Source organism: Balaenoptera physalus (assembly GCF_965194825.1).
Source record: "Balaenoptera physalus genome assembly, chromosome: 5".
Taxonomy (NCBI): Eukaryota; Metazoa; Chordata; class Mammalia; order Artiodactyla; family Balaenopteridae; genus Balaenoptera; species Balaenoptera physalus.
The window spans coordinates 48,884,847-48,912,382 of NC_138884.1; the positions used below are offsets into that span (position 1 = coordinate 48,884,847).

Below are 27,536 nucleotides of genomic sequence, written 5' to 3' on the forward strand. Positions count from 1 at the left end.
ATTAGAACAGACTACAAAGGTAAATACTCTGTGGATTTCATTTTCGGTAGAGGCCCAAGGCATGAGAACTAAGAAAAGGATAAAGTATCTAGGATTCAGGTGAAATCATACAAGATCCTAGACAGGGAATGAATGGATGACCTGAGGCCCCTGGAAGCATCTTCTAGCTCAGTGATTCTCTGCAGAGGAGACACAGTCCCCGTTTTCCCTAAGAAGCCGTTTGACAAGCTGAAAAGGCAATACTTATGCAACTGACATTTTTAGCAATCCCGACGTGACATGGAAATCGTGTTTAAGTGATCTGCTTGTGTCAAGCTGTCAAGTGGCTAGCAGCACTAATAGATCTACCTAATGGGAAGAAGAGAAGCCAAGTCACAGATGTTCTCCGTGTCTGATAACCCCATGGCCAAGGTTTGTTTGCATCTGAGTGAGTCGGCTGAACAATACGACAACCTCCAGGTGTCCCTCAACTGTGGACAGCTTCAGAAGTTTCAGGTGAACCACGGCAGCAAATACCCTAATGCGTTTCCTCACAGCCGACTTACCCGGACCACACCGTCTGAGTGTCCTGTGACTATGACATTCTGTGTGTCCCACTCGTTCATCTCCGACACGCAGCAGCAGATGATCTGCTGGCTCCTGCCTGTGAATGTGTTCACACTCACGACGGGGTTCCCATTGATGCTCCACACGTGGATGTACGTGCCAGCGCAGGACACAATGTCCCCCTGAGAAGGTGAAGAGAAACTTCACTCACTCCAGATGACGTTCTCATTTCAGAAGCAAACGGAATCCTTGGCTTCGCTCTTTGGAACCCTCTCAGTCCTCTGACTAGTGACTGGGGAATTTCTGAGGTAGCCTGGAATCCAGTGCTTGCCGACTTAAAAAAAATACCCCAAACAGCGGCCTCCTTAAGGATCTGGGGTCGCGTGGAGGCTGCGGCCAAGGTGGTCGCGCGTGGAGACGGGGCGGGAGCCCTTCCACGCTCCCAGCCTATGCCCCCGCGCGGTGCTGAGCCCGCTTCATTCCAAGTCAAAGCTGTCAGTAACCTGAGGGGTGACGAACTGCTCTTTTTCCTCCCAGTATTTACAAAATCTATCTATACCTTCCACTGAGAGGTAGGAATCCACTTAGTTTTATCAAATGAGCCAAATCACCGAAACCATAGGGTAGAAGAGAAATCTGTCAGTCCATGTACAGCTGTAACTCTCTCCAATTAGTGCAAAGATGAAGTCCTGGTAACACTGTAACACCCTATTTAAAAATTTGTTCTTCACAATAAGAGTGGGGGAATGAGGAAAAAAAGAAGAAAACTAGGATATAGGTCATTTCTTGGCAAACTGAATAAACCCTAAGACTCTGAGCTGATAGCTCAGGTTTTCATGAGTTCTAAAGATGGGGAAAAACTAACCTTTTCCTTCAAATTCTACCAGGTTGGGGGGAATACAACCTGGTGAGAATACAATCCACTACTGTTAAAGGAAATAAGACACTTCCTGAAGCATCTACTCTGTGTCAGTTAGTGTGGTGGACCCTTTAGACATCCCAAAGCTTATTCACCATCTCATGCGGCCTCCCTTACCCCTGAGACAGCCTGACTGGCCTGATGCTAGGTAGTGGCTTCAGAAATGATGTGGTGAGTTTCAGTGCAGGCAGTAGGCACATGAGAACCTACAGAAATTGACAGATGGTCATCAAAAGCAGAGGGAAGGTAGAAACTGAACAGCAGTACTAACGCAAGAAAGAAGGTAAAGGGGAGGCAGGGGTGGCATGATAAGGCGGCCTGGGGCTTTTCCAAACCACTGTCTGTGCTGGTCTTGCTACTGTTTTCTCCCCCCCCCCCCGCCCCCTTCCTCCCTCTGCTCTTAGTCTACCAAGGTGGCAAGAACCAAACCAAAACCCAAACAAAAATAATACTTAGCAAAGCACTGCTGTGTCTACCTCTGTATCAGCCCCTGAACCACCTCTGACAATGCGTGTCAGCAGCTGAGTTTTAATTAATGGCCTCAGTCTCTGCAGGAGACGGGGGAGAGCCACTCCACGCTGCACTATGCAAGACCTTCTGCAATTACTCCAGGGTGCCTCCATTAGAGCAAACTCTGTGGTTATGAGGGCTGAGAGTAAGAAGAAGGACCAAGGGCAGCTGCAATGTAGCTTACGCCCAAAGTGTAGAATGAAGTAAAGTAGGCTTGACAATGGCTGAAAAAACATAACAAATAGAAATCTTTTCATGAGTTATGAAGAGATTACAGAAGCATCTTAAAAGGGAAAAATCAAACACATCCGTAGTGTCCGCAGCAACTACTGCAATCCAGTGGGTGTATGCTGGCTCAAATAACAACTAACTATAAATAAAATTGTCAGCATTTGAGTGAAGAACAATCCCAAAACAGAGTGCTTGAAATAGTGCAATTAAGCTCTTGACTCAGAGCAACACAGCGGGGGTCAGAGTGGCTCTGTTGTGCTGACATTTCCATAAACCTCTTAGCACGCTTGTAGGACCAGCCCAAGGTGCTGTTCTAAAGACATTTTAAGCCTTTCAAATATACCAAAAGCAAATTTGACTCTTTTATCCCCACACGCTCCCACTCATTCCCAACTCTGATTACTCTTATTATTATGAGACATTCCAAGTGCCATTAACTAGAACTGAGTAACTTCCCTTTTCCTTTGACTGGCTATAAGGTATCTGACTAAAAGCATAGTACTTAGCACCTTCTGGCAGAAATTAAAGATGTAGCCTCCCTCAAAAGGAAAGCTGCCTGTGGGTGATGGTACGACATGGCTAGAACTACTCTGCGCCATGTAGGATGATCCCGGGCAGGGCTGAGGGGAAGAGTGGGAATGGATGTTTAGAGCTAAGAAGTGATGAGGCTGCGGGGGTGCTGGCTGATCTGCAGGACTGATCTGCCTATGGGATCATCTGTCCCTTGGACACAGAGACCTCAGTCTCTCAAAACCTACCGTTAGCGTCCCCTGTTTACCAATACGACTCGGCAAAGACTATCCTCCCCTCCCTGCTCAGTCTGCATGGGGGGCTTCTACGCCGGTGCATTTATTTTCTTCTGATTCATTGTATTTTTGAGAAAAGATAACTTCTTTGATAACTTTGGAATCTGTTTAGAAAACAGTTTTACGAGAATTTTTCTCTTGTTTGGGTACCCAAATGTTACTCTTTCCACTTTATATAATAAATACTTTGAGTATATTTCATAAAACTTCAACAATTTTAACAAATCCCACAAATTCCTTGCTTTTAAAAAAAGCGTATTCTAGAATGTTTTATTTTGAACCAAATCTTGCTCTTTAAAGTATGCTGCAGTGACTGGATTTTAAGACAAAACTGCTGTCTGGGTTACAAACTTTAATGTCCATTCGCTTTTGCAAACAACATCTAAAACAAGTGGCTTTTATAAAATGCATGCCTATCAACTTAGAAAACACTTAGAGCCATTTTTTATTTATGTAGGCCAGAGCTATTTGTCTTCCTACATAGAAACCAAGTGGCCAATTTACTACTTACTGTTAATTCATTGATACAGAGAGCAGACACGGGAGCCCGATGGCCTCGGAGCTGGGTTAGGAATGACAGCTTGTTCAGATCCCAAATGATGCAGGTTCGGTCACGGGACCCGCTGACAATGATGTGATAGGCTAACGAGGCGGTGGCACAGGTGACAGTATCAGTGTGGCCAAGTAAGGCCTAAAAGGAGAACAGACAAAACCAGCTGACCACAGTGGCAGTGCTCTGCACGGGACTCCAGGAGGGCCGGACGCGCTGGGAGCTGACAGGCGCACGTGCTGGGAGGGGGCGCCTTGCACAGCAGTATCTGGAAGGTCTTCATTCTCTTCTTGCCACTGTCCCTGCCTCATCCCACCAGGGGGAAGAGAGAAGTCTGGAGGACTCTGGAGGCTCTAATCTCCATTTTTATATTACTTCTCTCCTGGACTCGGGCCAGTACCTTAGAAGGAGAGATGGCAACTGCAACCCAGCTGGGGTTTCTTCATACCTTTTCCACGTGGAGATGTATCGATTATGGCCCCCAAATTCAGAATTTAAACTCGGCATCTATTCTTTTGTGCCATCAAATCCTCTAAGTCCATTCTAAGGAACTACAATTGGATGGATTTTTAAAAATCCTAGTGCATGGGTGTAGTACGTGGTCCTAGAAAGATACAGGAAAATGCAGTCCTGATGCGTCTGCTGGGCGTCTGTTACTGAACTGGAGACACCTGGACATCTCCTGTGCCCGAGAGGGACCCCTTCTTCAAACTAGAATAAAAACTTTTCTCTTTTGCTGGAATATGAAGAGAAACAGGATCCAGGGAAATGGCAATGTGGGAAAATAAACATTTTGAAGGAAAAGATTCAGATTACTGTTAGGAATTCCTGAGTATTTACTATTTACTTAATGAGCTGGCTTAAAATTTTGGTGATGCAGACACCCTTACTGTATACTTAGCAAACGCCTGAAGGCTGTTTTAAGTAAGAAGTACTTTCTACTGAGGGGCTACAGGCACACTAGCTTCGAAGTCCATTTTCTAAACTGAAAACACTGGAAGCAGGAGCGTTTGGATCAGCAAACTGCGTGTCAGCCTTTTACCTGTTCACGTCGAGACCGTGTCTCTTATGGGCTCACCTTTAGACCCAGCAACCAGTGAAGCTTCTGGACTACAGAGACGGTTGTTGGTGTAAGTACGAGGGGCTCAGTTCTTTCCACAGATACTTAAAACACCACTGTTTGTTTGAACCGGGCTTTAAAATAGCTTTGGAGTCAGGAAGAACTGCATTTATATCCTGGCTTTACCACAAAGTGTGACGTGGACCTGTGTCTTAACCTCTGTAAGCTGCGGTTTTTTCAGGTGTAAATAGGGCTAATAACGACCTTGGAGAATTCAGGATTGTTGTTTTTACGTTTTTTAAACCCCTAGTACAGTGCCCTGAACATGGCAGGTGCTCAATGAATGGCTGATACTGTTAGTTAACACTACTTTTCAAATGTGTATCATAAAAAACACCTAGATGTAAACTCCATTAAAAAGAAAGCTTGGGGCTTCCCTGGTGGCACAGTGGTTGGGAATCCGCCTGTCAACGCAGGGGACACGGGTTCGGGCCCTGGTCCGGGAAGATCCCACATGCCGCAGAGCAGCGAAGCCCGTGTGCCACAACTACTGAGCCTGCGCTCTAGAGCCCGTGAGCCACAACTACTGAGCCCACATGCCACAACTACTGAGCTCACGTGCCACAACTACTGAGCCCTCGCACCACAACTACTGAGGCCCACGCACCTAGGGCCCGTGCTACACGACAAGAGAGGCCACTGCAGTGAAAGGCCCACACACCGCAACAAAGAGTAGCCCCCGCTCAGTGCAACTAGAGAAAGCCTGAGTGCAGTGGCAAAGACCCAACACAGCCAATCAATCAATCAATCAATCAATCAATCAATCAATCAATCGATAGAAACCTTTATGGTAAATTCACATATCAAATATTAAAAGATGATAGCTTGGGGCTTCCCTGGAGGCGCAGTGGTTGAGAGTCTGCCTGCCAATGCAGGGCACACAGGTTTGAGCCCTGGTCTGGGAGGATCCCACATGCCGTGGAGCAACTAGGCTCGTGGGCCACAACTACTGAGCCTGCGCATCTGGAGCCTGTGCTCCGCAACAAGAGAGGCCGCGATAGTGAAGAGGCCCACGCAACGCGATGAAGAGTGGCCCCCGCTTGCTGCAACTGGAGGAAGCCCTCGCACAGAAATGAAGACCCAACACAGCCATAAATTAAAAAAAAAAAAAAGACGATAGCTTAATTATAAAAGGATTCTTGCTTTGATTAAAAATTTATAATAGTCACTACATGTGACCAAAAATACATGTTAATAATATCATCAGGGTTTCTTCTGAATACATTCATGAGTTTGTCATGTTCTTAAGCATTATGATAAATGAAGAAACAGAAGAACAAAAGAATCAAAGATTTAATGGTCTAGATGAATGAAAATCATCCAGAAAAGAAGTTATTATGAATCAGTAGCAAATATAACTTGGTTTGCAAAAATTTAACCTACATATAACTTCTGAGAAACATTTATATTACTTAAATATATTAAAAAAAAAATTACCTAAAGACAACTTACTTCAGATTTTAAAAAAGGACAGCTTGGATCATTTTCAGAAATAGTATCTTCTGATTTCATTTCCTTTTTTTAAGACCCATTTCTAGCAAAAGAACATACGTTGTTTGGTTTTGTCCATTTATGTCTACATCACCTTGGAATTAAGGACAGTTTCTAGTTTCTCTAGAGTGTGGGCAGCTGGGATGGACTACGTCCACCTTCTACACATCCTGTTACCTGTTTGAGAGTGAGGGTCTTAGCCTTTTCTTTCGAGGCACCCATCTCCCACACACACACGACCGTGCTTGTTCCACCTGTGATGACCAGCTTGGGGTTGGGGCAGATTGCACAGAGAATCTGGGCCCACTCTGACAAACATTCATAAACTGTCACTACCTGTAAAATAGAACAGATGTGAGACACGCATGCCATCAAGCATGACAAACTCCTGGGACACAACGGACATACCGAGCGAAGGAGAACCTCTATATAGGTCTCCCCCGGGCAAATAGCTGCACATGTGCTGGACTGGCTTCCGTTTAGCAACACTTTACTGAAACTCTACTCTGAACTCCTCCCTACAGCCTCCTAACTATAGTTGCTGTTAAAAACCATAATAAGAACTTTGCTCAGAATGGGGGTCTCCAGTTTCTCCAGTCTGGGAAACTGACGTTCAGGTTGTATGATGCTCTGTGAGATGCAGGGGGTGATCTGGTGAAAGCATGCGTCTGCTGGAGCCAGGTAGAATGCGAAAGGAAAGCATGAGTGCTGCTGTTCATGAGAGCATGGCTAAATACAACTGTTACTGACTTGCACAGACTATGCCCCTCGTGCGTTCAGGAGAGGACTGTCAAGGGCAAACAGAGGGCACCAAAGGGTCACTACATGCTGCCTCTCCAAGAGATGCTTATGGGACTCAAAACAGTAGCTGCTGCTTCTTGGGGGAAGGGGGGCAGGTATTCTGCCAGCCATTTAAGAGTAGTGAAATGATTAGTGGGCCGGATGGTGACTCAAAAGGAAGCTCTTCTGGTTGGCAGAAATATTAAATACCTGGTTGGCTAGGACCTCCTGGAGGAATTCTTTGAGTGGGGGGAAACTGCTAGCCCCTACTACACAACCTTCCAAGAGAGGCTTTTCTGCAGGAAACATGACTTGGCCACTAGCTCCTTTATCCTGACCTGATGCAGTGAAGCGCTCCTTTCCTCTGGGCTGTGGAGGAACAGCTGAGAAGCCCTTGGCCTGGGCTCTCCCCATCCCCATGAAGCAGGATATCCAGACCACGGAAGAGCAAGATTAAATGAGCGAGCCAAGAAACAATGCAAACCTTGTCTGACTCATAGGTCCCCAGCCTGCAGCTGAGGTCTGCGTAGCCCCATGCAAAAGTTTTGTTCCAGGTTGGTGGGATGAGAACCTTATTCTGTTCTACTGCAAGAATGCCTTTGTCTGTACAGACGATTTGTCCCACAGGCTCTTTGAGTTCTATAAAAAACAATCAACACGTTAGAACAAGGACAGGGAAAACTAACTTCATTATCCCGTAGGGGATGGTAAAGGGATCTCAACTACTCATACAAATTAAGCATCTTGACACCTACATTAAGAAAAAATGACCTTAGAGGTGAGTAGGGCTTGGCTTTTGAGTCTTCCGCAGACCTGCTGGGCGGACATCGACCCTGACTGGTGTCTCCAGCCTGCCTGTTTCTGGACACTTGCTTGGGTTTGGTTCCCAGCCGTCAGGCCCGCCTTCTTGACCTCCAGGACTGCCAGAGTGACGTGGGGCGCTCCCCGATGCTGTACACACCGTCAACCAAGCCAGGCCTTCAGGACCTCTCAGCCTGAGGCTTCCTGAAGGAAGGCCGTGACGCTCCCCGAGAAGCCCGGCTCTGCCCAAGGACTCTGCCGACCGACCACGCCAGTGCTCCACAACCACCTCTGGGCAGTGGCTGGAGCTGGCACGGGGCAGAGTCTGTGCAATGAGACAAATGGCAGAGAGCTGGTAGCCAATCCAATGAACCAGACTCTGATGCTCCAATTTTTGGAGTTAAGTGACAACTTCAAGACTCTGTAAACCAGTTTTTCATTCTAAGCGAAACGGAGCAGAGCCCTGTGGTCCTTCCCCCTCACCCCCGTGTCCTCCGCCTGCCTCTGTCTGTGGAAAAACTTTAGCCAAAGGATAAGTTTAATTAGAGAAGTGAGAAAATGCAGAAACAAAGGAAAAACAGTCAAAGGAAACCAAATATTAATAGTCTAGCCATTAAGCATAGTCAAGGACCTTCAGTTCCTCCTCAAGGGCTCTAGATAATGGTCTGAGCCGTGTCCTGTGAGCTGTCTTGTAGATACTGAAACCCACACCAGGTGGAAGAAGTTAACTACACGATGACCAGACTGTAGCCATGACATAAGCTGCCAAAATTCTGAGAACTGGCCCCAAGGAAACGGGAACAAACCAACCCTGGAACTGAACTGATTAACTGTACTTAAAACAATCTAGATGATGCTGGTCAGGCCACTGCACGAGCAATTTCAAGATGACTGTCAGGGGTGACTGTGCTGTTTCTGCACGCAGCCCCCTCCCTCCATCTACAAAAGCTCTTGCCCACTGGTTGTCAGTGCCGGGGTTGGGGGGTTGCCTTTGGACGGGAGTCCCCCCCCCACCCCGGTCCCCACAGTTGCTGGCATCCAAAATAAAGCAAACTTCCCTTTCCACCAACCTTGCCTCTTTATTGGCTTTTGAGAGGCGAGCAGCTGGACCCCACTTTCGGTAACACAAGGGAAAAAAAATCTACTTGGAAAAGTAATTTAAGATAACTTAAGATAACATTAGATAAAAGAGGCTTTTAGCTGGCATATTAAAAACACAGTTTTCTTACTGATCTAAATTGGTGGAACATGGGTAAATGAAGATGACAGAAGTTTTTCTACATGTGGAATATAAAGTTGAACTATAAGGTTTGGTATATTAGAGTTTTCACTATCCCAGCAGAGAGGAGAAACTTGTTGGGTTCTTTTTGATGCAAAATCCAATAGGCCAAAAGAAGAAACGGAAAAGGAAAATCTAACAAGTATTTGGTGATTTAGCACTTATTACAAATTATGCTATTGTTGAGAAGCAAATTTATTATTGCTAAACTAGGATTATTAAATAATCCCACAGAATCATGAATCAAAAGCTTATTTCCTGTCATTTTACCTTTTACAGGTGTTAGAGAAGGCCTCAGGTTGTCTAGATGATGAAAAAAGATCTTGTCACTGGTAGATCCTGGTGGGACCAAGATCCCTGCATTGTCTCCATTGAGTCGACTCCTGACTCGCTTCGGTGGATGAGGCTTTTTAAATAACTGGTGTGAGAGAAGATGACACATTTTATACCGAAGCTAACATTTATTACGCCCTTTTCTATGCCAGGTATTTTGCTGTTATTTCACTTAAGCTTCACAACAACCATTAGGTATCACATTATCACATTTGACACTTGAGGAAAGAAATTCAAAAAGGCTCAGAATGTTGCCAGAGACCTCATGCCGCAGTCAGTGGGGACAGGACTCCTACAAAAAAGCTTGGGTTACCAGCACGCTCTGTGCTACACTGAGCTCAGGAGAATTTTTCAGAAGGAAATTAATCTCCTCAAATGACAGTAGGTTGACAACTATTTTCCAGCGATGTTTAAAAATTAACCAGTTTCTTAGAGCACGATACCATTCTGTGCCACTGAGGGCAGGCAGCCATTCTCTCTAACTGGGTTACTTCTGGCTCCAACATGGGCTTTCTGTATGTGACATCATTTCTGTATCGTCTAGGTGCTACTAATTTGCTGACAGTGTGAGCATGGTTGTCTTCTTTTTACTTTGCAATGTTGTAAAGGAAAAAAAGAAAAGAAGATCTTTGGCATTTCTGTTCAGTATTTCTAAAAGAATTGAAAAGTCTTAATATACATTTAAGATGACTGTTCTTAAAATACCATAGATCATCAAAATAGGCAGACTCTTTTTTGATGGACAACTGATATTTGAAGAAGATACCTGGAAAACCTTAGATGAAATGAGATTTAAGATGACTATAACACCATCACACTCTGTGAATTTGACATTCTGGATTTCCAGGAGAAAAAAATAGAAAAAATGCTTTGTATAGAGAAAGATATATATTTTAGGCTCCCAAAACTTTAAACATATAATTCCCATTTTATCTACATACAGGGCTTAGGATCAGGGTTCTGTTATTTCTCATAAATGTTAATAATGAGATAAGACTCTGAAGTTCTATAAAAAGACCCACATACTTTAAAGCATGTTCATGAATGAACATTTACTGAAGAACTTTACAAGGACCTGAGGACACAGCAGGCCAGGCTAGCGTATATAAGGATACATCAATATGGTGATCACAAAGCTTAGCTGTTTCTAGGATCGTTACACTTGGAAGTACTCTCTATTAGTTCCTGGAATGCCCTAGAAATATGTTAGTATCCAAACTCTATCTCCCAGACTATTTGCCTCTTAAACTCAAAAGTGGAACAAAAATACTGCAACAGTGCCACGTGTCTAGATTTTTTTGTTCAGAGTATTTGTTTCCCAGAAGGTATGAAACACAGTTCCTGCACTTGTAACCCTCAAAAAATGGCTAAGGTTCTTCTGCTATGATTAGAGTTTATCAACAAGCATTTCACTTTAAAAGTAAACATGGTTCCTGCATTGGGGAATCAGATTACACTGTGAGTGGTGCAGTTACAGGGTGTCCCGCTGTCTATCACGGCTTTTCCACGAACAAAGACTTGCCATTGTTCTGTGTTCCCAACTGTCAACACCGGAAACCTCAAAGTTGGTTAACCTAAAAAAAAGGGATTCCAGGAGAGATATCTGAAGCAGGAACAAAGAAGGATAGCCAGGGCCAAAATGCAGAGGCCAGGGCACTAGGGAAAAAGTGGTGGTCTGAAGGGGCGGCAAAGCTAGCCTTCTCCACTGTGCTGCAGTCTCTTCTGGTGCACTCTGCCCTCCTGGTGTGCCTGAGAAAATGAGGATGAAGGAAGGGACGAACTCCCTTAACAGAGGTTCGCTCATTGCCGAAGGTGAGAGATCTACAACATCTGGGTGCTGAGAGGGTCTGGGTCTTCCTTGCCAGGTTCCAGATAGTGGTTGGAGCAGCTGGTGCAGGGCCGGGCCTAGGCGTAATCATGGTGTGCACTCTCACACCCCAGCACTTGTCAGACCCACACCGATCCATCGAATCCAAACCACCGCTATCTGTCTGTTCCCTGAACCACTATGAGAGCTTCCTGCTCTTCATCTGGCTCCCCTACAGTATGTGCATGTGTAAGATTGTGACCAGAGGGATCTTTAAAGTCTAACTATGACCTTATATGACAATGCTTAAAGTCAGCATTGGTTTTTTTACTGGCCGTGGGATGAAACCCCATCTCTGTGTATCCTGCGGCCTCCAAGGCCACATCTGCTTCCCTGACCATGCTCTTCCTGTCTTCCTGCCAGGAACTGTGTGGGTACAGGAAAGCACTAGCCTGCGAGGAAAAATGCTCTTTGACCAGCAAAATTTCTGTTTATCTGGACTGTAAAAGGGAGGAGAAAGTAATCATCTAGGGACCTACTGAAACTATTGGGTGGTATTTATGGTTCTTAATTAAAAACTCAGTCTAAACTTAATTATTATATGGTCATCTACCATCTATAGAAATATTACAGAGCTTAAAAAAATGTAACAGAAAACATCAATGATAAGGAAAAAACATCCATACCTGTTTAGGGATCTGACCAAAGTTATTAATGAACCCTATGGTGGCTGTCTCCTTTAGTGGGTCATTTATGTTGTAGATATCCACTTGACCCTCGTAAAAAAGATGATGGAAGACATTTACAGCTTCTACTGCAGCAGGACCTTGCTGTTTATAGCCGAAGATTAAGTCAATCCACTCATGCAGATGGGCACTCACATAGTCACATTCCAAAGCCTGTAATTTCAAAACACAGGTTCAGTCACTGGCTGGCTTTTATTATTTCCTTAGAAAGTAAAAGAATTCGCCAGTGGTCTATAGGAACCAGAATAACTAAAATTCATACGAACAACATTAGTGACTTAAACACACGGGGGATACATTGCTCAAGGTCCTCTCTTTGTACTGTGGTCAGTGACCCAGTGAGAGCTCAGTTCAACTGCAGAGCGTACTGCCATTACCTCACGGTGCACTCGGATGAATTCTCGTGGGTCCCCTTTTGCCCAGGGTGGAAGGATAACATCTCCAAGCTTGGTGCCATTTTGTTTACAACCTGTGTAATTGGATACATTAAAAAGAAAATAAAAGAATGAGAAAAATAGTAAAGTAACAGAGAAATAGTGGGTTAGTTTCATTACCAGGATTATAAAATTTTACCACAGAAAGGACCCTCAGAGATATCTACTCTGGTATTTCCCCAAGAGGACTCCTCAGGGCCCTCCCTCGGAGAAATTTACTGAGTGTTAGCAAAACTGAGGGGCTACGCTGTCAAATGACTTCAGGAAATGCTGAGTTATGCAAGCTCAAACATGTTTCTTTCCTGAAAGACTCCTTGGAGGCACTGCTCTTCTCTAGGAAGGATATTAGATACAACATTTCTGAAACTTAATTGACGACAGGAATGAAACACTTTATGGGTCTACTGTTTTGAGTTTGGAAAAACTGCTCAAATCAATGCTTAAGCCCCTTAAAACCACTCATTTGTAAGACCCTTAGCAATTTCTCAAAAACTATTCATTTAGGCTTTTCCAGAATGCTTTAAGCTTGGTGAGTCAATAGCAGTTACCTAGTACTGAATTTCTTGTCTGGTCTGCCATTCACATGGAAGAGGTTATTGAAAGGATATCTAACTCCTCAGCCATTTTCAGTCTGAATGCTCTCTTGGCTTAAGAGAAAATAAAAGTACCACAGTCTCCTAGAAATATTTGCAATACATGTGTTCGCTCATATTTCTGATTCTTAAATTCTTGAGAGAGCTCTGTAGAACCCACATGTATTTTGCTGTAAGGATTCTCATTAAAAAAATAAAATAAAATCTGAAACAATATAACTTTCGGCTGTTATATCATTTAACAGAAAAAAAATTTTGGAAAGACTATGTGGCTACCTGGCAGAAAAAAAAAACAAGTTCTAATAATTTATAACAAAGTAATATTTATTCCACGTAAACTGTTATTTTAAGTCACAGCCAGATAATCTCTAAAATATTAAAGAAACCGTTTGCTATGAAATCTATTGACAACAAAACACATTAAATGGGACTGGCATCTGAGTAAACAGGTTTTTTTCCTCTTTTCGAAATAACATCAAAAAGTTAACTTTAGCTTACAGAGTTTTCCTAGGCACAAATCAGACGGTCACTGTAAAAAATGACTCTATAAATAACTTTGACTCATTAGCTTAATGGCAGTTGCTTAGATAAAAAGCTGAATTATAAATTTTCATAGGGAAGTATAATTGTTCACATTTTAGAACACAAAAAGGCAGTTTCCAAGTAAGGGCCAGTAAAAATATTTCCTTTAGAAATAATCTTGTTTTCATCATTGCAATTTGACGGCTTCTGTACAATGTGATATAAAAATGTGAGAGATACAAAAATCAGTTTATTGTTTAAAGGAGTGTCTTGACTTAGTTGGAAAAATTACCATATAACTTAAGAAAAAAAAACCCAATCAATTATTACAGCCCCTCCCCCCTCTCTCAGGCCCTTACCCCACCTTCCTTGAAATGCCCTCTAGGCCTAATAAGAATAAGAAGCAAGTAATAATTTTTTTGATAAGAAGAAGCAAATAATAATCCCCAGGCTACTTGAGATATAATCTACTTTTCAAAATTTTGTTCATAATCCCTAAATACTGTGTGATATAATTTTATTTTATCAGCACTATCTATAATTTTAAAATGTCATTTAAAGGGAACGGTCTGTAGAAATGTCTTGGTCTGATTCTGATACTCTGCAGTTCCCCTCCATGTATATCCAAGGGTACAAAGATAAGACCAGACAAAAAAACCTAATTGCTCCAGAGCCAGGGGAAAAAATCTAAGTGCTCTTTCTTTTATATCATTTACCATCTTTTCTGGGTGGAGAGACCAACAGTGTTTTGTCTGATTTTCTTTATATTGAGGTAAAATTCACATAACATAAAATCAACCATTTTAAAGTGAACAATCCAGTGGCATTTCGTACGTTCACAATATTGTGCAACTACCACTTCCATCTAGTCCTAAAACATTTTCATCATCTCAGAAAGAAATCTTAAACGAATCAAACAGTTGTTCCCCATTCCTCCCCATCCCTACTCCCATCCCCTGGTAACCACCAATCTATGTTCTGTCTCTAGATTTACCTATTCTGGACATTCCATGTAAGTGGAAATCATACATTATGTGACCTTTTGTGTCTGGCTTCTTTTACTTGGTGCAATGTTTTTGAGGTTCATCCACGTTGTAGCATTTATCATTATTTCATACCATTTTATGGCTGAATAATATTCCATTATATATATATTCCACAATTTGTTTATCCATTGATAGGTATGTGGGCTGTTTCTACCATCTGGCTATTGTGAATAATGCTGCAATGAATGTGCATGTACAGGTCTTTGTTTAAGTCCCTGTTTTCAGTTCTTTTGGACAGTTCTTGGAGTGGAATTGCTTGGTCATATGGCAATTCAACATTTCCTACCAAACTGCTTCCCACAGTGCCGAACCATTTTACATTCTGACCAGAAACATACAAAGGTTCTACTTTCTCCATATCCTCACTAGCCCTTGTCATCTTCTGTTTGTGTGCTTTTTTTTTCATCACAGCCACCCTAGCGAATGTGAAGTGGTACCTCACCGTGGTTTTGACTTGCATTTCCTTAATGACTAATGATCTTTTCGTATGCTTATTGGCCATTTGTATAACTTCTTTGGAGAAATGTCTGTTCAGGTCTTTTGCCCCTTTAAACTGGGTTGCTTATCCTATTGCTGTTAAGTTGTGAGAGTTCTTTATATTCTGAATACTAGACCCTCATAAGATACATCATTTGCAAATATTTTCTCGCATTCTGTAGGTTTTCTTCATAATGCCCTTGGATGCATAAGTTTTAAATTCTGATAAAGTCCAATTTATCTTTTTTTGTTGCTTTTGCTTATGCTGTTGATCCAAATCCAAGATCATGAAGATTTACCCATATGTTTTCTTTTAAGAGTTTTATAGCTTTAGCTCTTACATGCAAATAGTGTTTTTTAAAGTGTGTGATTTCAAGGAGGGATGATGTGCTATGAAGGAGAGCATGACAAACATACATGACCTTTCTTTTATTTACTTATTTAAAAATAGATGATTTGGTTGGGTTTGTAAGTAGTCTGGGTAGAACATTTCTGTGACACAGATTATTATAACGGACTGAGTGTTTCTGGAATATTGGGGGTATCTCTTTCTGCACCTCTCCGTATCTGTCTCTTTGAAAGTGGTGTCCCTAGGGAAGAGAGTAGCATTCTCTTAAGGTGAATTATAAGTGAACATAATAAAACACTAACGTGCATTCATATTCAAATGCTGTGCACACATTTGTTGTTTTTCCCTGTTCACCATCTACTCTATTTCTTTGAGGAACTGCCACTCCCTCCGACTCTAAGTGCTAGAACTTGATGTCTTTAGCTGCTCAAGGGTGAGCTCCAGGCCCAATCAGAGGTAATGAGACTCAATTTCAGGCCTTTTGCTGGGGCTATTGAGAGTCTTACTGCCTTTCCTATTGCACCTAGAGCTACAATTTCACAAGGTTCAAGCTGCTGATGAACAATTAATAAAAATTATATTACAAAGAAAAAACACTCAAATATATTGGATATGAATATTCCCTGAATTTTCCATTAATGAATTTTATGAGGTAGTATAGTAATGGTTTATATGTTGAACTCTTAAATACAGTATGATACAGGGCATGAAAAAAGTATGAAAATAGAACAATATCTGGCACTAATATTCTAAAGTGAAACAATGGAATTTTGATATGTCGTAAAAATAAATATTCAGAAACATAGATCAGCAAACTGTGTTCCAAGAAACTGTAGCCAAAGTCAAATCTACTTCCTGAAACTGCTGGACAATACAAAGAGAGCAGAGTACCAAGGAAATTCCTCTCCTTTTTATAAGTGTTGATTTGGTTCTGTTTTTCTAGAAAATAGTACCCTAACAGGAAGAAGAAAGGGATTTACCTAAAGTTATTCTGAAATTCTAACTTTAAATTTTATTAGCATGTAAGCTGAGAATGCCTCAGGCAATACAAAAGATTTAAACAATACATGAAAAATTTGGATATGCCACTCTTGGCTGTGAGTTTCAATCATATTAATTTTCAAACAAAATTTCACCTCACCTTTGTTTTCACTGAAATAAATGATGATATTCTGACCATTAGATGTAATCTGTTAATTCTTAAATTTTCCCAAAACTATAGGTTTGAAACAGCTTATTTGGGGGCATAAATCTATTTTCCTTTGTTATATTTACTCTCATACACCCAGTTGTAATTAGCAGCAGCTAAACTCACAAGGAAATAGAAACCAAGCAGGAATCTGCAAGGCCTTCCCAAGAACAATACCCCCCTGACCCCCAACATGTCCCCTGCCTCTTGTTTGCAGAAAAGCTTTAGCCTCCTAGGCCTACCCCAAGTTCCAAAGCATAAATTTAATCAGAGAAGTAAGAAAATGCAGAAACAAAGGAAAACACTCAAGCAAGACAAAATAATATTAGTTTAGCCATAAAGCAAAGTCAAGGGCCTTTAGTTCCTCCTCAAGGGCTATAGACAATATCCTGAGCCATGTCCTTGAGCTGTTTTGCAGATACTAAAACCCCCACCAGGTGGACAAAGTTAACTACATGCTGACAACCAGCACACAGGCCCCAGAGCAGTTGGAACCAGAAGGTTGATGACTGATATTCCCGAAACATCACCCTGTTACCCTCACAGTCAACCACTCGTAGACTTGCGCACAAGCTGAATGCATATCGTGTGACCCACTCCCTCACACTCTTTAAAAACCTTCCTCTGAAAGCCACCACTGGGGAGTTCAGGCCTTTTCAGCATGAGCTGCCCATTCTCCTTGCTTGGCCCTGCAATAAGTGCTGTGCTTTCCCTTCACCATGACCGACCCAGTGTCAGTAGATTGGCTTTGCTGCATGTTGGGTGAGTGGATCCAAGCTTGGTCTGGAAACAAAATCTTTTCTTGTCAGTGTGTACTACAGACAATCATCAGAAAACTGACTTATTTCTGTTGGTCTTTTCCTGGCTAATGACCCTAAGATAGTGCCACAGTGCTACATACCCAGATCAAAGTTGTTGGAATTGAACAGGAATTCTGGTAAGTAAAAAAATTCTGGGATAAGTTCCTTTACATCTGCCATGTTGTGCTTTGATGCTGAATACCAGGCCTCGCGTACACTGTGAAACATCCGGTCAGCCAGGTCAAAGTGGCCTCCCTGTGGGCAGAACGAGAAGGCACCTTTCTGTTAGAGAACCACTCCCACCTCACAGCTTCCAAGCTCAAGGGCTTGAAACCCAAGTAAATGTGTTTGGCGACAATTCAATTTCCCATCATCCTACGTTAAATACACAAAATTTTAAATAATCACAGAAAGAAAATTAATCTAATTCTTTTCGGGGTACTCCTTACCAAGGGTGCTCTTGCTTTGTATCAAAGTGAAATCCAAGTACAAAGACTTTAAAAAGTCATTTAAAAAAAAGATCAGTTTTTAGAGAGGGCAAGACTATAAGGAAATAGAGGAGTTCCTCCATTGTTTGATAATGCTCTCCTAAAAGAAAAGATTCTAATGTAGCCATCTACAGTTGGAAATATTCAGTTTATACATGTATTTGACTAACTTTATAAATTAACATGACATTCAGGTTCTCACACCAATGAGAATTAAGTGGAGAACTTGGAAGGTGATCAAAAAGTTATAGATTGATAAAACAAATTTAAATAGAAAAGGGATTTCTTTTGCTTACACAGCCTCACAGGTAACACCACTCCCTTCCTCAATCAAACTCCCTATGCTGTGTTTGAGTGTGTTTTTCTTTACAATGAAGTTCACTGTGTGAAAATGCTGAAGTCCATACAATGGCCAACAAGGCCTACCACCATCTGGCCCCTGCCACCTCTCTGACCTCATCCCCTATTGCTTTCCCCTGCAGTCACTCTGCTCCAGACATACTGGCTTCCTTGCTGTTCCTCAAGCAACTCAGGGATATGCCTGACTCAGGGCCCCTCACAGGCCATTCTCTCTGCCTGGAACATACTTTCTCCAGATATCTGCACCAGTAACTCCCTCACCTCCTTCAAGTTTCTGTTCAGATATCACCTTTTCAAGGAGACCTACTCTGACCATCATGTCCTCCTCCACCTCCCATTCCCATACTTCCCTTTCCGTTTCCCTGATCTACATTTTTCTGATAGCACTTATCACATTCTAAAACATTTTACAATATACTTATTGATGTTTGTCTGTCTCCCTCAACTAAAATATATAAATTCCATAAGGCAGGACTTTTGTCTTTATTCACTGATATCTCTAAGCACCTAGACCAGTGCCTATAATACAGTAAGTATTCAATAAACATTTGCTGAATAAATGAAAGAGAATGTGGAGAAAGGCAATTATAATATGGAAGACAGCAAATGAGTTAGACAGTATTACTCTTTTTTAAATGTTTGCTGAATTCAACCAGTTAAGGCTGAATTCCATACACCTGGCTGGAAAGCATATGCTACTTGCTTATTTGACTAAAGGACCCTGGCACTTGTTTAGTGTAAACAAATTCTAGTTTATTTATCAATTTTGGTCCAGTGAAATTCCACTTTCACTATATTTTGATTACTTTTGTGACTAAAGACTTCACAGGGCTTCTTGTCAGGCAAGATAACAACATTAAAGAAAAAAGCAACAATCTTAAATAAAAGGCTTGAATAAAATGCAAAAATTCTAAACTTAAGAGTTTTACCTGTAGCCTTAGGAATATCTGTGTGAAGGGCTCCATCCTTACTAGGTACGAAGCCACAATCATTGCAGATGAATAGTGGGTCCCATAGTGGTAGGCTGGAGTTTCTCCTTGCCAAGAAAATTAAAGCATAATTGAAAATGAAAGAGTAATATGAAAAATAAAATTGGCATTCATCAATAGACTTGAAAATGCTATCGTATGTGGTAACTGTGACACTAAGTGCAATTAGCACTGGCATTTGCAGCATGAAAACTTTATGATGACACTGCAACCTCTCACTTATATATTTGGCAGTTATCCAGTTTAGTATAATTCTGTGCCTTTCCCCCAAACTGAGCACATCTAGCAATTCATGTTTTGAGGCTAACTGTAACAGGTAATCCTTAATAGCAAACCATCTTTGACTAAAGCAAGATATTGACATACAGCGACTTTTTATTAGGTTCTGGCTTTGCAATAGTATAAATTTCTCTAAATTGTTGTCTTCGAATATTATGAAATTTTTACTACATATTCTCCTTGCAGGAAAAAGAAAGGATTCCACACAGGGAATATAGTTAGTCTTGGTTTTTTTCTCTTTTGTTTGTTTTGCCTGTTTGAAGGGGATACATGATAAACATTAAACATAAAAAAACATAAGTAGGTAAACTGTAGTATTTTAGAAGGTAGTCAACTATAATTTTTTAATGCAAAAGGGTTCTAAAAAGTGCCTCAATAAAATTAAAAGAACCTATAATGGAAAATAGTCTGAAAAAACTGAATGACTGAATCACTTTGCTGTACACCTGAAACACTGTAAATCAACTATACTTCAATAAAAAAATTTAAAAGAGTCAATAAAGGAAAGTTTAGTTTCTGGCCTAAACACGATTAGAGATAATGGCATATTATGATGGGAAATTTCTACCCTAGACAAAGCAGACATACTTTGCTTTCTGCCAGTACCTGACAAGCTACCTAAAAAATGCCTTCTAAGCATGGCCATCAGTTGGCATGCAAAACCTCATTCTTCTACTCTGATAGTTGCGTATAAGTGTGCATATGCAACATATATAGATATAATGATATATAAGCAATCTGGGGAAAGACGGAAGGGCGTCAGACCACTAAATAATGGCTTACTTTTGAAACTTGGGTACAAAGTCCCATGACAAGAAAAGTTACTTACCATTAGGATCTTCCCAGTCTTTATATCGCTTCTTATACTGAGCTAATCGTTCATCTGTCTGTGCTCCCATTGGCTTAGCCAGGTTTCTAAATGTCTTGGGATTAGTAAGATCTACCTCCTAAAATACAAAACGAAACCCAATTCCAAATTACTATACATCCTCTATTCTCACCAATGTAGTAGACACAATGGCTACAGCAATGATGATCTGTAAATGTGCTAGTATCTGTGGGGTCACACCAGCAGAACTGGACTCCAAGACAATGCCATGCACCTACTGGTTATCCATATTTTACAGACAGGCACATGGCAGTTTGTTAATTGGTTCGGCTTGAAGACAACTGTTTTGGAAATTAAGTGTTCACAGAGGAAGGCACTCAGGATCCAGGTTTGGAGATGAGGAATAAGAGGGAAAACCCTTCCCAGTCTTGGCAAGGGCACAGCAGGAGACTGTGGACACAAAAGCTCCAATTCATCTTTATCCTCTGTCACCCACATAACTGGAGGATCAAATCTCCTTTTTGTTCTCTTCCCCTCTCCCCCGTTTCACTCCAACTTCACTTCTGAGCATTTTCTTCCTAGAGGTGAAAGGGAAGTGAAATAAACTAGAGCACTCAGTAATTTGTTCACCTCCAAAAGACAACGTCATACCAGATCAAGTGACTTCCAAATGAGATGGATTCTTTCAGTCTACCAGAGATTATTTTAAAAGCTCATTTCTAGCTGACCTAATTCATGTATTTAAAAGGAAACCAAAATTTACCTCCTGAGGGTTTTAAAAGTAGAAATTTGAAGTACATACCCATGGGATACGTAATTTGTGTCCTTTTTATAGGGCATCATGGCCCACCAATTTTGCCAACTTATATTTTAAAAGTCTTGAACAGGAGAAACTGATCCACATTTACCAATATAAGTCGTTAGTATTTGTCCTCTGAAAATCCACATGCAAAATACCTCATTTATACTTTTTTTGGTTATTTCAACAAAGATTAAAGTATTTACTAAGTACTGGGCATTGCTCTAGAGCAGCGGTCCCCAACCTTTTTGGCACCAGGGACCGTTTTCATGGAAGACAATTTTTCCAAGGACCGGGGGTGGGAGGATGGTTTTGGGATGATTCAAGCGCATTACATTTATTGTGCACTTTACTTCTATTATTATTACACCAGCTCCACCTCAGATCATCGGGCATCAGATCCTGGGGGTTGGGGACCCCTGCTCTAGAGGTTGGGACTTAAGAGCTATGTTAAGATAGTCTTTGTTTTTAAGGACCTCACAGTTGAGTACGGTCAGACAAAAATCATGACTACAACATGCTGTAAAAGAAAGCAGCATGATACAGCTACAAGGCAGTGTGGGAAGAGAGGAAGAAGGAAGAGGAGAGAAAGGACACAAGGCTCCCTGGAGGTATACTGGAGTGTGTCCTGGAGGATGAAATACAGCTAGCCAGAGGAACCTGTCAGTGGGAGAGAAGATGTGCACGGGCATGGGGAGAAGTGCAGGCGGGGAGAGCAGCACACGCAGAGCTGCTGAGAGAGAACGGGGTAGCCCAGGACAGCGGTCCTCGAAGCACAGAAGGGATATCTACGTATCAGCTACTTTGTGAAGGGTGCTATACCGAGGTTTTAAGATTCTCTCCAAATTGTGATGATGATTTATGCAATAATTTAAAACTGAGGAACGACTCAATTAGATTTGTTCCTGCTGGCTGCAGTGCAGAGCACAGTGACATCCTCCAGTGGATACAAATTTATTAGCACTTTAGGTAATTCAATAGATATTGTGAATCCAAGAAGTTCATCAAGTATCCAAACTTTGTACAAGTCTAAGCTAAAGCTCTTCTTCTTCTTCTTGGGAGTAAGTGCCCGTTGAGAACTTAAACTATAAAGCATATAAATCACTTGAGCCACTGCAGTATCTTTTAATTACTTTCGAGAATGTGTTCCACTTTCACAAAATGATTTGAAATTTACCTCTGAGTCGTAATCTGCAAGGATCCAGGGGAAGACAGGATACTGCATGAGGTCATTATATGATCTGCCAGCCAAAGTGTTCAAGTGCATCAAATACTGAAAGTTGCTGATTTCACCTCTCTTGGGAAAGATAAATAGATTCATTTTAAAGCGATCAATTATTTCTGCTACATTCAATTTAAAAAACTTATATGCAAAATGAGGTAAAGGACAGTTTCTTGCAGATTTCAGAATAAAGCATTTTTTTCCCCCTAAAAACAAAAACAAAACTTTTTTCTATGGTACATATTTTATAAATTATTAAAGTACTTTTAACTGTATGACTTATACCTTCTAGCTACAAATTATGAAGGAAGCTTACATTTTCATTGAACTTACCTCCCATCTCTGAGTCACAGACTTCTCTCCAACCAGAGTGCTAAGCAACCCAGATCTAAAAATGATAAATAATAAATTGTAGGCAACATAACTTTAAAAATCTGTGTAATTACAAAGCTGAAAATTTTAAGTCAATGGTCCACGAATTTTTCAAACTATGGAGGACAACCTATTAGTGGGTCATGAAATCAGTTTAGGGGGTTGTGATCAGCATTTTGAATTATGAAATAACAATCAAATTGAAGAAAATAGAGAACATTGGAAGGCACTACATACAGGAAGGAAAAGTATTTTCTGTGAATTTTATTGTAGTATTTGTAACTAAGTTTGTGTGACTTGGGATGCAATGTAGTATTTTTTACCATGGGTTATAGAAAATGAGTTTGAAAAACATTGATCTAGTTTAACTTTCTAACCTTTACAATAATTTCTATATAAACTGATCTAAAGACATTAAATTGGAATAACTGATAAGAGTATACAATATTTTGTACATAGTAGGTGCACAGTACATTTCCTAAAAGAGATGTTGAAAAAGTGAATGAAAATATAAATATTTTATGACAGGAAAGTCTTTGCTGTTCAGAAAATTATAGAATTTTTTCTATAGCAGATTTTCTAGAATGCTATAAAACCTTAAGGTTATACTATTGATAATTATTAATCTGAAGACTGTGAGTTGATCACTGAACCAGTAGGAAAGCACTTAACTATATATTTTATTGTCTGAAAGGAAATTAAGAGATTTGTAAACCTTAGTTCATAAACATATCTAGGTCAAGGGTACAGATACCACTTTTCACTTCCAGATAAATTCTTCCCTTCAGGCAAATTGAACGTATAGGGTACTCTCCCTGGAAAAAGAGCTATGATCATTCCTCAACTCTGTAGGAAAGGGAACAACTGAAAAGAAGATTAAAGTTGGGAATGAATTTCTATTTCTTGCCTTTGAGTTTTCAACAGTTCTTCAAGAACTGCCAACTCAGCACAGACAGTAGTAAGAACAATGAAATAGCAAGCTGAAGATTATCTAGGCAGGAAAAAGTACTAGCAATTTGCTTACAAGTAGAAAAAAGGCTTAGTATGCTTTAAGGGAGCCTTTCACTTCCTATATTTATCTTAACAGCAACACAAATGATTAGGAATAGAACATGTTTCTGAGGTTAACAAAAGCATATAAGCAGCATTTGTAAATCTCAGCTAAAGAAAAATAAAAGCAGTAAGTTAAAGAGAAATACACAAATTAACATATTTAGACACATACAGATTGAAATAAAATTTTATTTACAAATTACAGAATCCCCAGAAGTTTTAAGTTATTTTCCTGCATGTTGTAATAATTAATTTGTAGCCCCAAAGCACTGCTTCTTTTTTTCTTGAATTTTATTTATTTTTTTATACAGCAGGTTCTTATTAGTTATCTGTTTTATACATATTAGTGTATATATGTCCATCCCAATCTCCCAATTCATCCCCCCCCCCACCCCCGCTCTGCCCTCTTGGTGTCCATATGTTTGTTCTCTACATCTATGTCTCTATTTCTGCTTTGCAAACTGGTTCATCTGTACCATTTTTCTAGATTCCACATATATGCGTTAATATACAATATTTGTTTTTCTCTTCTGACTTACTTCACTCTGTATGACCGTCTCTAGGTCCATCCACGTCTCTACAAATGACCCAATTTCGTTTCTTTTTATGGCTGAGTAATATTCCACTGTATATACGTACCACTTTTCTTTATCCATTTGTCTGTCGATGGGCATTTAGGTTGCTTCCATGTCTTGGCTATTGAAAATAGTGTGGCAATGAACACTGGGTGCATGTGTCTTTTTGAATTATGGTTTTCTCTGGGTATATGCCCAGTAGTGGGATTGCTGGGTCATATGGTAGTTCTATTTTCAGTTTTTTTTTTTAGCTGTCCTACCTTCAACCACCTTTCTTTTTAAAAATTAATTAATTAATTTATTTATTTTTGGCTGTGTTGGGTCTTCGTCTCTGCACGAGGGCCCTCTCCAGTTGCAGCAAGCGGGGGCCACTCCTCATCGCGGTGCGTGGGCCTCTCACTATCACGGCCTCTCTTGTTGCGGAGCACGGGCTCCAGACGCGCAGGCTCAGTAGTTGTGGCTCATGGCCCTAGTTGCTCTGCGGCATGTGGGATCTTCCCAGACCAGGGCTCGAACCCGTGTCCCCTGCATTGGCAGGCGGATTCTTAACCACTGCGCCACCAGGGAAGCCTTTATTTTCAGTTTTTTAAAGAACCTCCATACTGTTCTCCATAGTGGCTGTATCAATTTACATTCCCACCAACAGTGCAAGAGGGTTCCGTTTTCTCCACACCCTCTGTAGCTTTTCTTGTTTGTAGATTTTCTGATGATGCCCATTCTAACTGGTGTGAGGTGATACCTCATTGTAGTTTTGATTTGCATTTCTCTAATAATTAGTGATGTTGAGCAGCTTTTCATGTGTCTGTTGGCCATCTGTATGTCTTCTTTGGAGAAATGTCTATTTAGGTCTTCTGCCCAATTTTTTGATTGGGTTGTTTGTTTTTTTAATATTGAGCTGCATGAGCTGCTTATATATTTTGGAGATTAATCCTTTGTCTGCTGATTTCTTTGTAAATATTTTCTCCCATTCTAAGCATTGTCTTTTCGTCTTGTTTACAGTTTCCTTTGCTGTACAAAAGCTTTTAAGTTTCATTAGGTCCCATTTGTTTATTTTTGTTTTTATTTCCATTACTCTAGGAGGTGGGTCAAAAAAGATCTTGCTGTGATTTATGTCAAAGAGTGTTATTCCTATGTTTTCCTCTATGAGTTTAATAGCGTCTGGTCTTACATTTAGGTCTTTAATCCATTTTGAATTTATTTTTGTGTATGCTGTTAGGGAGTGTTCTAATTTCATTCTTTTACATGTGGCTGTCCAGTTTTCCCAGCACCACTTATTGAAGAGGCTGTCTTTTCTCCATTATATATATTCTTGCCTCTTTTATCAAAGATAAGGTGACTGTATGTGCATGGGTTTATCTCTGGGCTTTCTATCCTGTTCCATTGATCTATATTTCTGTTTTTGTGCCAGTACCATACTGTCTTGATTACTGTGGCTTTGTAGTATACTCTGAGGTCAGGGAGCCTGATTCCTCCAGCTCTGTTTTGCTTTCTCAAGATTGCTTTGGCTATTCGGGGTCTTTTGTGTTTCCATACAAATTGTGAATTTTTTGGTTCTAGTTCTGTGAAAAATACCACTGGTAGCTTGATAGGGATTGCACTGTATCTGCAGATTGCTTTGGGTAGTATAGTTATTTCCACAATGTTGATTCTTCCAATCCAAGAACATGGTATATCTCTCCATCTGTTGGTGTCATCTTTGATTTCTTTCATCAGTGTCTTATAGTTTTCTGAGTACAGGTCTTTTACCTCCTTAGGTAGGTTTATTCCTAGGTATTTTATTCTTTTTGTTGCAGTGGTAAATGGGATTGTTTCCTTAATTTCTCTTTCTGATCTTTTGTTGTTAAGTGTATAGGAATGCAAGAGATTTCTGCACATTAATTTTGTATCCTGCTACTTTACCAAATTCATTGATTAGCTCTAGTAGGTGGCATCTTTAGGATTCTCTATGTATGTATGTATTCTCATGTCATCTGCAAACAGTGACAGTTTTACTTCTTCTTTTCCAATTTGTATTCCTTTTATTTCTTTTTCTTCTCTGATTGCCATGGCTAGGACTTCCAAAACGATGTTTAATAACAGTGGTGAGAGTGGACTTCCTTGTCTTATGCCTGATCTTAGAGGAAATGCTTTCAGTTTTTCACCATTGAGAATGATGTTTGCTGTGGGTTTGTCATATATGGTCTTTATTAGGTTGAGGTAGGTTCCCTCTATGCCCACTTTCTGGAGAGTTTTTATCATAAATGAGTGTTGAATTTTGTCAAAAGCTTTCTCTGCGTCTATTGAGATGATCATATGGTTTTTATTCTTTAATTTGTAAATACAGTGTATCACATTGATTGATTTGCATATACTGAAGAATTCTCACATCCCTGGGATAAATCCCACTTGATCATGGTGTATGATCCTTTTAATGTGTTGTTGGATTCTGTTCACTAGTATTTTGTTAAGGATTTTTGCATCTATATTCATCAGTGATATTGGTCTATAATTTTTTTTTGTTGCAGTATCTTTGTCTGGTTTTGGTATCAGGGTGATGGTGGTCTTGTAGAATGAGTTTGGGAGTGTTCCTTCCTCTGCAATTTTTTTGAAGAGTTTAAGAAGAATGGGTGTTAGCTCTTCTCTAAATATTTGACAGAATTCACCTGTGAAGCCATCTGGTCCTGGACTTTTGTTTGTTGGAAGATTTTTAATCACAGCTTCAACTTCATTACTTGTGATTGGTCTGCTCATATTTTCTATTTCTTCCTGGTTCAGTCTCGTAAGGTTATACCTTTCTAAGAATTTGTCCATTTCTTCCACGTTGTCCATTTTATTGGCATAGAGTTGCTTGCAGTAGTCTCTTAGGATGCTTTGTATTTCTGCGGTGTCCGTTGCAACTTTTCCTTTTTCATTTCTAATTTTATTGATTTGAGTCCTCTCCCTCTTTTTCCTGATGAGTCTGGCTAAAGGTTTATCAATTTTGTTTATCTTCTCAAAGAACCAGCTTTTAGTTTTATTGATCTTTGCTATTGTTTTCTTTGTTTCTATTTCATTTATTTCTGCTCTGATCTTTATGATTTCTTTCCTTCTGCTAACTTTGGGTTTCATTTGTTCTTCTTTCTCTAGTTCCTTTAGGTGTAAGGTTAGAATGTTTATTTGAGATATTTCTTGTTTCTTGAGGTAGGACTGTATTGCTATAAATTTCCCTCTTAGAACTGCTTTTGCTGCATCCCATAGGTTTTGGATCATCATGTTTTTGTTG

The 27,536-nt window shown here is 40.5% G+C and overlaps 1 protein-coding gene across 11 annotated transcripts in view; it reads right to left on the minus strand.

Annotated features, from left to right (window-relative positions):
* The window catches only part of WDFY3 (WD repeat and FYVE domain containing 3), a 270,532-nt gene that overhangs the window by 11,766 nt on the left and 231,230 nt on the right, over positions 1-27,536 (minus strand). For 10 of the 11 annotated variants that reach the window (XM_082463207.1, XM_082463215.1, XM_082463213.1 and 7 more), the window contains 12 exons: positions 22,629-22,683; positions 22,251-22,370; positions 20,275-20,392; positions 19,107-19,213; positions 17,431-17,584; positions 12,297-12,388; positions 11,860-12,072; positions 9,304-9,451; positions 7,438-7,592; positions 6,351-6,509; positions 3,524-3,703; positions 546-728 (listed from right to left, as the gene is read on the minus strand). In XM_082463207.1, coding sequence (XP_082319333.1) covers positions 546-728; positions 3,524-3,703; positions 6,351-6,509; positions 7,438-7,592; positions 9,304-9,451; positions 11,860-12,072; positions 12,297-12,388; positions 17,431-17,584; positions 19,107-19,213; positions 20,275-20,392; positions 22,251-22,370; positions 22,629-22,683 — 1,684 coding nt within the window. Of the gene's footprint in view, positions 1-545; positions 729-3,523; positions 3,704-6,350; positions 6,510-7,437; positions 7,593-7,708; positions 8,080-9,303; positions 9,452-11,859; positions 12,073-12,296; positions 12,389-17,430; positions 17,585-19,106; positions 19,214-20,274; positions 20,393-22,250; positions 22,371-22,628; positions 22,684-27,536 lie in introns of those variants that run through there. The other variant, XR_014264054.1, reaches the window with a different exon arrangement.